The 12,845-nt window shown below is 37.7% G+C and overlaps 1 protein-coding gene across 1 annotated transcript; it reads right to left on the bottom strand.

Moving 5' to 3' along the window:
• Positions 1–1,732: 1,732 nt before the first annotated feature.
• On the bottom strand, positions 1,733–2,707 carry LOC128123865 (olfactory receptor 2AG1-like). Its single transcript, XM_052760149.1, has one exon. It carries the CDS (start codon positions 2,705–2,707, stop codon positions 1,733–1,735), a length of 975 nt encoding a protein of 324 aa, XP_052616109.1.
• Between the last annotated feature and the right edge of the window lie 10,138 nt (positions 2,708–12,845).

Raw genomic sequence — 12,845 nt, forward strand, 5'->3', positions numbered from 1 at the left:
GACAAAGAAGCCAAAACTATACAATGGAAAAAAGAAAGCATCTTCAACAAATGGTGCTGGCGTAATTAGATATCAACGTGTAGAAGGCTGCAAATAGATCCATATCTATCACCGTGCACAAAACTTAAGTCCAAGTGGATCAAAGAGCTCAACATAAATCCAGCTACTCTGAACCTGCTAGAAGAGAAAGTAGGAAGTAGTCTTGAATGCATTGGCATATGAGATCACTTCTTAAATATAACATCAGTAGCTCAGACACTGAGAGAAACAATCAATCAATGGGACTTCTTGAAACTGAGAAGCTTTTGTAGAGCAAAGGATATGGTCAACAAGGCAAAGCAACAGCCTACAGAATGGGAAAAGGTCTTCACCAACCCCACATCTGACAGAGGACTAATATCCAGAATATATAAGGAACTCAAGAAATTAGACATCAAAATGCCCAACAGTCCAATTAAGAAATGGGCTATAGAGCATACAACCTTTTTAAATTAACAAAAAAATAAGGTTCTTTGACATTTATTCTATTTTCCAGGTTTTAAATGTTTTTGACACAAGGTCTCATTATGAATCCCTGCTTAGTCTGTCCTCATACTCACAGAAATCAACTTGCATACTGAGTACTGGGATTAAAGAAAGGCACTACAATGTGTGTACCAATTTATCTTTAACTGATACAAAACCCATGAAAATTATGCATATATATCAGGTACTATATTATGAGATGTGAACACATTGTTTAATGTTTAAACCAGATAAACACTCCAAGCATAATGGACCTTAAGTAGTTACTGAGATATTTAAAGATATGCTTAGAAAAAATGGAAGAGTGTGAGTTTATTCTTTTTGTTTTTATTAAACATAAAATAAAGCATATATTTTTATTTTTTATTTATTTTTTTTTTTTTGGTTTTTCGAGACAGGGTTTCTCTGTGTAGCTTTGCGCCTTTCCTGGAACTCACTCTGTAGCTCAGGCTGGCCTTGAACTCACAGAGATCCGCCTGGCTCTGCCTCCCGAGTGCTGGGATTAAAGGCGTGCGCCAACACCGCCTGGCCATATATTTTTATTTAATTTCCACCATTACAAGAACAAAAAGAAAGAAGAAAGGAAGGAAAGATAGAAAGGAAAAAAGAAAGAAAGAGGGAGGGAGGAAGGGAGGGAGGGAGGGAGGGAGGGAGGGAGGGAGGAAGGAAGGAAGGAAGGAAGGAAGGAAGGAAGGACAGGCAAAGATTCCTCCCTGCCCAGCAATGACATATGTCAGAGCACCCATAAAGCTGATGTTTACAAACAAGGAGAGTGGCCATGGTCCTACATCTAGTGGACATTAGACAAGGCTGTTGCTGACAGTATTATGATTCACTGATTTTTTTATTTAATTTTTTTTTGTAAATCTCAATCATCCCCTCCTAATAATCTGTGAGCCACCACTTGAAATTACTTTCTGTAGTTCTTTGTCTAATATGATGTAATGTCTCAGGGTTCAGGTCCAGTGAGTACTTCCCTTTAGAATTTTTATGTAAACAGCTATGTTAGATAATAGAGACACAGAAGAGAAACTCTAAACAGTGTAAATATTATACTATTCACCTTGTGAAGAGACTATCCAAAGGGTTATTTAAAAGATTGTTGCATTGCCATGCTTCTTAATCAAAAGATACATGTTTTAACTGTCCAGTTTTTTTTCTAGGAGTATTACATTCATAGTAGAAATCTTCTAAGGATGAGGAGAATTTAAGTTTGGAAGTGTAATATTGGAACTCTCTTGATGTTGTGATGACAACAAATATTTCCCAGGACTCTCCTTAAAGCCTCAGTCACTTCCTTATTTCTCAGGCTATAGATGAGGGGGTTGAGAGCTGGGCTGACAATTGTGTAGAAAACAGAAAGGATATTATCTTGCTTAGGATTGTGGTAGGAACTGGGTAGAATATATATAACTATGAGAGCTCCATAGTACATGCCCACGACAGTCATGTGTGAAGAGCAGGTAACAAGGGCTTTCTTCCTGCCCTCATTTGAGGGCATGTGGAGTACAGTGAACAAAATCCATGCATAAGAGAAAAAGATGGCAGTAAGAGGGAGAACCAACATGAGCACACCCACCAAATAAACCACAAGCTCATAACTAGAAGTGTCTGAACAGGCCAGCTCCAGCAAAGGAGGGATCTCACAGAACAGATGTCTGATCTCCCTAGATTTGCAGAAAGAATAATTCATGGTGGTGATGGTAAGTACCAGGGCTATCTTGACTGCCAGAATCCATGATGTGGCAACCATTAGCCAGCAGACTATTGGCCTCATTAAGATTGTGTAGTTCAAGGGATGACAAATAGCTACATACCTGTCATAGGCCATGAAGGCCAAAAGGAGGTCTTCTGCACCACCAATTGCCAATTCCAGGAACATCTGAAGGGCACAACCTTCAAAGGAGATAGTGTTGTCTTTGAGCAGATAATCCATTATAGCTTTGGGAGTGATGACTGATGTTAAGAGGAGGTCCATGAGAGAGAGCTGTCCAAGCAGGAAATACATGGGCACATGAAGCCGGGCATCCATGGTGATTACCAGGAGCAGCAGTCCATTGCTAATCAGAGCCAATGTGTACAGGGCTGTGATTGTAGCACAGAGCAGTTCAGGAGAGCCACTGCCATCCAGAATCCCCACCAAGATGAAGCCACTTCCCAAGGTAGCATTCCAGAATTCCATTCTGCTAGGTTTCTTTGATTGCCTAGAAAAAGATGGCTTGGTGAAATTTTGTTAATATGGACTCCAGGTTGTAGTATAAGAAACCCCTTATGATACCAACATAACTCCAAAAAGATTACAGCTTTCATTCTTTATTTCCAAATTTCTGGCTTTAAATTACACTTGATAAAAGTTCTAAAGACAGGTGTTGATATTACTGACTGGAAAGTGGTACTAAGCTCTAAACCATAACACAGATATTTTATCAGTCTATTTGTATTTAAATATCTATTGGTATTAAAAAAAAACTAAAATAGTGAGACTGAAAAGGCAATAGAACCCAAAGCAATGGGATGCTAATACTCTAGTTTAAGTCTTTGGGGGTATATCATGAATCGCAATTGGTCTTAATAAAAGTCCAGAGTCAAATATCAGAGTGAAAGCTGAAAGATCAGAGAAGCCGAGCAGCCAGCCACTAGTTCTTACCTCTACCATATCTTCAGCCTGAAAGGGGGATGAGCTCTTTTCTCCTCTTGCCTTATATTTCCTTTTCTCTGCCCAGCCATATCACTTCCTATATCAACCTGGGACTAAACTACTGGGATTAAAGTCTTGAGATCCCAAGTGTTGCGATCAAAAGTGTGTGCCACCACTGCCTGGCTCTGTTTCTCTTTTAGACTGGATCAATCTTGTGTAGCCCAGGGTGGCCTTGAATTCCTGATTTTCTTGCTTCCTCCTCCCAAACGCTGGGATTAAAGGTATGTGTCACCACTGCTTGGCCTCTATGGCTAATAGTGGCTGGTTTTGCCCTCTGATCTTCAGGCAAGCTTTATTTGTTACAGCACATACAAAATATCACCACATTGGGGTCTGATTTGCAGCCTACTTAAGTCACAACATACTTGGAGGCTTCACATTTATTTAAATGAGAGACAAATTCCTTACCTCTAGTGTTGAGGGCCCCAACTGCCTGACCACTCCAGTTTCCCTTAGGCTGCTTGAAATTAGAGGATATTCCAACACAGGTGGGATAGGCAGGTATGTTTTTCCACAGCAGTGATTAGTTGCTTTGTTTTATAAGTTGGTGATATACAACAGGAGGCCATCAAATGTCAGGTGTCAGAGATGTTCTCTTTCCTTTTACCTATAGATGTGTTCTAGAGATGGCAGTGTAGGACCAGGCAGTTAACCACCTTTGGCAAAGGCCTGTGGGACAGACAGGAACTAATGCCACACAGACATTTTAATGGGAGAAGTGTTCAAAACTGCCAGGTCAGGCACATGCCTAGGAGGATTCATTAAGATTTAGTCACCAGAAGTAGAATTGTCAGAGGAGGCCCTGTCAGCTAGAAGGATGACACTGTTAAACCTCCCTGAGGACAAGGTAGCTATTCACTGCTGTCCCACAGATCATGAGGCTAGGCAGGGGTATATATTCCTTGAGCTTCCCCATTTCCTGAAAGTCTTACTATGCTTATGATATATCAGGAACCAATGAAGGAGAGGAGATATATCATTTTGAATATATGAACTAGAAAATTCAGATCTCACGTTTTATTTTCCTTTTTATTTTTAGGCTTCTATTTTTCCTTTTTAAAATTTACTAATAATTTCATATATGTATACAATGAAATGTGATCATGTCTGCCTCTATTTCCCCTTCAACTCTCCACGTACTTACCCCAAGTAAACATCCTAGACTTCATGTGCTCTCTTAAGTGATTGTTTAAATGTGTGCTAAATCCAGTTAGTGCTACCAATATGTATATAGGTCTGGAATCATCTACAGGAATGTGGACAACCTGCCAGTGGCCACACTCCCACAGAAGAATTATTCTTTTTCCACCAGCAGCTATGAACTTCCAATAGTACCACATTTAGGTATAGAGACTTATGAGCTCCTCTTCATCCAGGTTGGAGTTCTGGCAGGGTTCATCTTTTGACCTATTGTGCAGGTAACCACAGCTGTTGTTGATGTTTAAATGCAACAGTAATATTATGTACAAAGTTACTGTGAAGGAGACCCTGGGGAAACCCTAAACAATAAAGGCTATTGCCTTTATCCTGGTTATTATAATGACACAGAAATATTCCAGAGCTGAAGACACCACACACTTGGGATGTAGTACATATAGAAATCAATCTCAAACCAACTAAGAAACTTTTTCCATGTTATCTGGCTTTCATAGTGACATAGGTGCTATGCAGACTGCAGAGGGAGAAAAGGCATTGATGGTCTTCCCCAGTGCTGGAGCCCACTTACTATAAAACTTGTCAATAGATACAGAAAATATCAGTTCGTCATCATTAGAAGGAGAAACAGTGGACATGGACTATACGTTGGTCAATGAAACCAAGCTTTTAAAAATGAAGAAACAAGAGCAAAAAGAAAAACAACCCAATAAAGAAATGAAAATAAATGCTATCTTGAAAAATAATTTTGATCAGACAATGCATGAAGAATATGAATCCTGTTTGGCAGATAGTTTCACCCTGATATGCAATGAAAGAGTGTCTGTTTTCACAAAGAAATCAAACATATATGGTGATAAACAAGATAGAATTGAGCAGACAGTATGTGTGGAGCCAGATTTTAAAGACAGAAAGAGACTAGCATACATTTCACACCCTCATATTGAGGTGGTTTTAGAAAAGGGAGAGAAGAGAAGGAAATTGGGCACATGTGTAAGGAATGTCAAATTTATTATGTAGATATGTCCAACAGTAGAAAGAGGAAAGAAATTGATTCCCTGTTTAAGATTCTGATTTTACTACATTCCACCCAACACAACAGAGAATTTCTGGGAAGTTGGATTCCCCTGTTTTTCATATATGTCTGGAAAGGGGTTACATTGAAGAAGATCTCAGTCTTTGTCATCATCCCAAAGATTTACAATATAATGTTTTCTCCAAAAGCAAGGAACAGAAGACAAAGACATTGGAGCAAATGCAGGACAGAAAACTCTTTTTTTTCATTTTAGTTACTTATAATTAAAATTTTAATAAATATTTATCTTCTGTTTTTTGATCTTCTATAAATTGATCTATAAATCAATTTTATGTTAAAAATGTATTAAATAGCAAAACCCCAAACCTGACTTATGAGGGAAGATATGCCAATTGGTACAATAATGGTATGATTATTATGGTAGCAACCAACTGAAGCAACTGGATTTCAGATCTGCACCACAGGGTGAGATTCAGGTCTAGTACCATAAACCTGGTGAAAATATCATGATGGTTGGGATCAGATGCCCTAGAGTAAGATCTAATATTGATATTTTCCTAAATAGTCATGTGATCTAGTTGTCTTCTACATACTTATATCTGCACCCATAGGTCTAAGCTGATCATAACTTATAAAACAATCTTTTTTCATCAGGAAGCAATCAATGCAGAGATATTTAACTGATCAAAGAACTCCTAAAGACTGACTGTGGGTACTCATCATAAAACAGAACATCTCCAAGGCTCAGGGAACATCTAGAAACATAATGCTCTAAGAATTTAAAAGATAAAAGATAAGTAAGAAAAGTTTATTTTCTTGCTAGCCTTTTTTGCTGGGGTGAAATGAAACCAATATAGCTTGATATGCATTTTACTGATAGCTAGGGATGTTGAACATTAGTTCTCCTATGTCCATATCATATTTCAGGGCTCAGAAAACAAAGGAATATCACAAACTAAGAGAACAGCTAATTGCCCCTAAAGCAGTAAAAAAATATAGGCCAAGCAATGAGTAACAACAAGGTCAAAGAAGTGAGTTTAGAGGAGCACACAAGGACTGAGTTTCAGAGATGAGGTGAAAGTCAGAAACAATATCTTTTTTTTTAAATTTATTTTGCAATACAATTCAGTTCTACATATCAGCCACGGATTCCCTTGTTCTCCCCCCTCCCGTCCCCCTCACCTTTCCCCCAACCCCCCCCCCATTCCCATCTCCTCCAGGGCAACGCCTTCCCCACAGACTGAGGTCAACCTGGTAGACTCAGTCCAGGTAGGTCTAGTCCCCTCCTCCCAGGCCGAGCCAAACAATCCTGCATGGGCCCCAGGTTTCAAACAGCCAACTCATGCAATGAGCACAAGATCTGGTCCCACTGCTCACTACACATACCAGATCATGGCAATACTCTAAAAGGATGTATCTTATGCATCCTTTTAGAGTATTGCCATGATCTGGTATGTGTAGTGAGCAAGATTAGCAGCTGATTAGTTAAAGTACATTTATGTGTTTGAAATTCTCATTAAACAAGAGATGTGATGAGATAAACTTGACTTATCCACACATTCAGGCTTTCTTGTCAAGAATGTATAGACATTATGTTAACCATTTAAGCTGGAAATGATCCAGTGAGAGATTCTTGAGTGAGAAGAAAGGAGTAAAACATCAGTGGCCTGGGAACTTCTACATCTAGAAAGATACAGGGACTCATAAAAGTTAATGGAGTGAAGGGAAAGAGGAGAAAAACTGTTACTGAGAAGGAAAGGGGCTGGTTCAAAATAAGAGAGAGTGGTCAACAGTGTCAGTGTTACGGAAAGGTTAAAGGAAGACTATAAGGAAAGGGCTAATCTATATAGTACTTCAGTAACTTTGACAATATCAGGCCTATGGAACGAGAACAGGACGTTTTTGGGGATTGAGTACACCAAGCAGAAAGAAAGTAGATATAGAAATCCCCTTTGTGGTTGTTTTCTTATGTAGAAGAGCTGAAGAAAGGCATCAATAACTGAAAGAGATGGAGTGTGGGGCAGGGCTTCCTGTGATGAAGCAATCAGTATTATAATACAGAACAATTGAAGAAACCATCTCAGGAGGTAGTTATTGTTAAGGAACAAAATTTGAGGAAGGTCAGTGAAATGGGGAGCCAGAATGCTAGTTGCTGTGAAATGGCTTTCTGTATGCTATAAATATGTGTTGCTCTGATTGGTTGATAAATAAAGCTGCATTGGCCTATGGCAGGGCAGGATGGAGCCAGATGGGAAAATACAAGAGAGATATGGGAGGAGAAAGGAGATGAGGGAGATGTCATCCTGCCAACCAGGGAGCAGTATGTAATGGCACACAGGTAAAGCCACAGAACACATGGCAACATATAGATTAATGGAAATGGGCTGAGTTTAGTTGTAAAGCTAGCTAGCAAGAAGCTTGAGCCATAGACCATGGCCATACAGTTCATAATTAATATAAGCCTCAGAGTGGCTGCAGGAACTGGGCAGGGCACAGGAAAACTTCCAGCTACAGTTAGTGGAGGTTAGGAATACTTACAGTTGGCAGGCAGTTGTGTTTGGTGTTTTGTGTTGTGTGAACCATTCAAAGAAGAGTCACCTCAGAATTTAATTTTAGGCTCTCTGTCAACAGAGAGAAACAGTTTCTGAGACTGGAACCCTGAAGCAAACTCATTGGCTGTACACAAAGGTTGTGTTTGGGATATAACAAGTTTCTCATGTCAAATCCCCTTTTATTTATACTATATATTATCTGAAGAAAATCATCACCCTCTTGCAACCTTTAGTCCTTATTGTGTACTACTTGCAGTATTCAATAATAAAAGTGTGCCTGGATAGTCTTTTGACCAAAGTTATGCAATGGATGGATAACCCCTTCAGAAAAAACAACTCTATAAATAATAGAAAACAATCACTATTCTTTATATGATTTCTTCAAGGTCCAAGTAACTTCAACAAACACTAATATATGAAACTACTATTCTAGATACAGTGAGAAAAAACTGTTACATTTTGTTTACTCTTGAGACAGTGACTCTACTAGATTCCCACCACATTGTTGGGTTGACAGAAATTAGCCTAAGCTGTTCAAGTATAGATAGATGATGTCTGATCAATCAAATGTAGGTAGATTTTTCTCCCTTCACCCACCAGCTCCCAAATAACTGACACAGAGACTCAATATTAATTATAAATGCTTGACTGATATCTCAAGTTTATTACTAACTAGCTCTTACAACTTAAATTAACCCATTTATATTAATCTACATTCTGGCATGTGGCATTACCTCTCTTTCATCTTGCACCTCCTGTTTCCTCTCCATGTTTCTATGCTGACCTCTCTGACTCAAACCTTCTTCTTCCCGGCATTTTCTCTGCCCTGAAAATTCTGTCAACCTATCAGCCAATCAGCTTTTTATTAACAATGAAAGCAAAACATTTTCACAGTGTACAGATGGATTATTCCACAGCATTTCCCTATTTTTGTCTAAATAAGAAGGAAGATTTTAACTTTAACATAGTAAAATTATATACAACAAAAACAGTTATCAAGTAAGAATTATAGTTACAATATCCTATCCATTTGTACTTAGCACAATTAGAGAAAATACTCTATTATCTCTATTATCTATCTTATCTTTGTGATTCTAAAGTTTTATACTTAATTTACCTTTTATCACAAGTAAGGAAAACTTTAAGTCTAATTTAATTTAATCTTTTACTCCATCAAAAATCCCAGAAGGGTAAAATATTACCTGATGACAGGGAAGTCTGACCTGGACAGTTACCCTAGGTTCTTCTGTAACATTGGAGTATCAAACTTTGGCCTTCAGTTCTGGTATATTTGACAGACATTTCTGAGAAGTAGGAAATTTTGAAGGATTATCCTGCCTTGTCTTGGCAAAGTTTGGCAGTCACTTTTTTGTGTCCTGCTGTCCAGTTTGGACAGTATACTGCCAGCATTTGAGGCAAGGACAGTTTCTTGCCCATGGCTAACTTTTGCCACAAAGAAAGCAAACTCCAGGCTGGGCGGTGGTGGCACACACCTTTAATCTCAGGAGGCAGAGGCAGGACGATCTCTGTGAGTTCAAAGCCAGCCTGGTTTACAGAGTGAGATCCAGGAAAGGCACAAAGCTACACAGAGAAACCCTGTATCGAAAAACCAAAAAAAAGAAAAGAAAAGAAAGCAAACTCCATATGAAGTTTCTTTGATGCCCATCATCTTCTCTGAAGTAGATTAGTACTGGCAGAAGCAGACATGTCTTATTGTCATAAAAGGCTTATATTATTGAAACATCTTAAATGCCATATTCTGTAGATCTCTGAAGTGTTTGAAGACCACTTGTCTATCTAAAATATATCTCTGACATTGAAAACATGACTACAAATTTGATTGTAATTGGTGACTAACTACTAACCTGAATTTCTTTATTATCCTAAATAGTTTGTAATAATAACTTTCAAAGACTAGAAACTTATATTACATTGTTCAATGACCTGCATAGGCACAGCACCCCAAAGAAGAGTAGAAACATACACATAATATAGCAAAACTAACTTTAAATTTTATCAATAACCAAAATCCATACCAATGTGAAATATTTAAGACTTGTATTTGCTCTTTTAGTTTAAAAGTAGATTTAATAATCTACCCTTTTATCCTATCATTTCTATTGACCCTTTTCCTTTTCAGAACAAAATCCCTGAATCTAATCTCCTTTGTTCTGCTTTTTACCTGACCATTACCAGTAACAACTTGTAACCAACCCCCCTTAAATGATAACAAACATCCAGAACCAATATTTGGGGAATGTGGGTATTGTTCTCTGGAGTACTTCCTATTGTCTGGGAGCGTTGTTATCTTTTGGGAAACCTTAGAAAAATTGGGATAATAGTGAAGTTTCAGCTGGAGTAGTCTATGAGTTTGGACCATCTCAGTCAGCAGCTTTGAAGCTGTTTTAGATGCAGAATTTTAAGGAGACTATAACAGAGGCATTTTGAAATGCTAGATCATCTGGCCAATCAATTTTCATTGGTGTTTGTGCCCTTATACAAAAATTTTTAAAGGTAACATACATTACAAGTATGGAATATGTGGAGTGTACAAGCAGTTAAAGATGATTTTTGTCTTATGTTTGAACAGGTAAAATATATGTTATGTTTCTTGTAATTCTTCTACTGTTTTTTTTAGTCTGTAGCCAGGATTTCAAGGGTTCTTCATCAATTAAACCTGTTCCACATCAACTTGGAATGAATCCACAGCCTCTCATTTCCTGTGGAAATAAAAGCATAACTTCTCCAAAGTAACATTTATTTTGGCTTCCATTTTGAAGTCAAGACATTTTAAAAATATATAGGTTGGTTTAGTCCAGAAGTTTTTATAATCCAATGTGTCTTAGTAGCTGATGTAACTTCATTAGCAATCAGAAAATCTAAAGACAACACAATAACATACAGAATACAGACTATGTATATTTTCCATCTTTACATGTCTTATTATATTTTTATTGCTCTATTCTTTTTTAAGGACTTCATTATTTTTAAATTAATTTTTAATCTGACTATCACTATCCTTTCTCTTTTCTCTCCCAACACTATGTATATTTTAAACACACTGTAACCTGTTTAGATTTTTTTTTCAATCTGGATCTATCTGTTTTGAGAATCTGAATTGTTTTTTTATCACATTAGATGAATCTTAAATTGCTGTGTCAGCCACCTCTAGTATAGCTTATCTTGGTGCATAGCAGCTGATGGCTGGCTCTTCCTACAAACAGCTGTTGGGAGATGTGGCTCCATACTGCAGCCATCATGAAAGACACGAGACTAGGAAGCAGAATCTGGCTCCATTTTTATGTGCCTAGAATCTTTCCTTTTTGCTTTGTTAGACTTATGTGGAAATTCCAGCCTCATGTTGGAATGCCATGTGTAGGCAGACTTCTCTATCCTGCCCATTAGTTCGCAAATAACTGATATGTAGGCTCAATATTAATTATAAATGCTCAGCTGATAGCTCAGGCCTATTAATAACTAGCTCTTACAACCTAAATTAACCCATTTATATTAATCTATATTCTGCCACATGGTATTGCCTCTTTTTCATTTTGTACCTCCTGTTTCCTCTCCATTTCTTTTTGCCAATTCCTCTGACTCCACCCTTCTTCCCAGCACTCTTTCTGCACAGAAAATTCTTCCTAGCTGTAGGTCAATCAGCTTCTTACTAACAATGAGAGTAACACAGTTTCACAGCGTACAGAAGGATTATTCCACAGCAATCATAGAGGATGAAGTGCCATCTATTTGACTCAGTGGTAAAAGAACAAGAAGTGTGTCATCTCACCGTTCCTGGACTCGGCTCTATGCTTTCTTTGTCTTTGCTAATTGTAAATTAGATATTTTCAGTATAATAAAACCTAACCATGAGTAGAACAGCTATTCTTCATTGTTCAAGTAAGGAATTTTATATGTATGTGTGTGTGTGTGTGTGTGTGTGTGTGTGTGTGTGTGTGTACGTATGTGTATAGTAGTCAGTATGCCAGAGGATGCAGCACTAATAGTTTGTATTATCTTGGGTAGGCCATTTAACTTTGTGGGCTTCCTTGTAGCCATTTGTAAAAGGGAAAGAATAATACTGTCTTTGGGACTTGGCAGAGTTTTTCCACAAGAGCATAGGAAATAAACTTTTAAGTGTTCAAAAGTAAGTGGTAGGGACTCAAGAGATGGCTCCAAGGTAAATAGTGTATATTACACTTGCAAAGGACCCATGCAGGGAAGCTCAAAACCACCTGAAGCTCTAGCTCCTGGGAGAGCCAATGCCTCTGGCCTCCAAATTCATACTCATGTGTGCACATGCATGTGTACATGCACACACACACACACACTTGGAAATTAATAAAAATAAATCCTTTAAAAAAGTGAGGGGCTGGACAAATTAACACCCATACATCAGACAACCATGCAGTCATTGACATGACTTCTTACTATATGATTCACATTAGAAAAAGTTTCAGTTATGAAATTGCATTTAAAGTATGATTCTATTTTTTGTAGAATAGTGCATGTCTAATATGTGTGAATTTAGTTATTTAATTACTTCCAACCTCAGTTTCCTCATCTGCAATATGGAGACAATGCTGATATAAGATCATAATAGGATTGTAGTGAAGCTTCATTAAAATAATGCAGTAAAGTTCTTACAACAATGTAAGACAATGGGATTGTAGTGAAGCTTCATTAAAATAATACAGTAAAGTTCTTACAATGCACACAAGAAAGCACTGAATTAATGTAGCCACTGGTTTTATTGATATTCTCAAAGAAAGTATCAGTGGGACATTTTGTGTTTATAATGGGTATGTACATGTGGACATTAAGAGTGTATACTCTGGATGGTGGTGTTGTGGATAAGTTTTACTTTTGCTTTATGTTTTAT

Source organism: Peromyscus californicus, unplaced genomic scaffold, assembly GCF_007827085.1.
Source record: "Peromyscus californicus insignis strain IS unplaced genomic scaffold, ASM782708v3 Scaffold_4__1_contigs__length_199733344, whole genome shotgun sequence".
Lineage (NCBI taxonomy): Eukaryota > Metazoa > Chordata > Mammalia > Rodentia > Cricetidae > Peromyscus > Peromyscus californicus.

Excerpts from the sequence above, each read along its gene's own strand:
- LOC128123865 (XM_052760149.1), bottom strand. The coding sequence starts at position 2,707 with ATGGAATTCTGGAATGCTACCTTGGGAAGTGGCTTCATCTTGGTGGGG.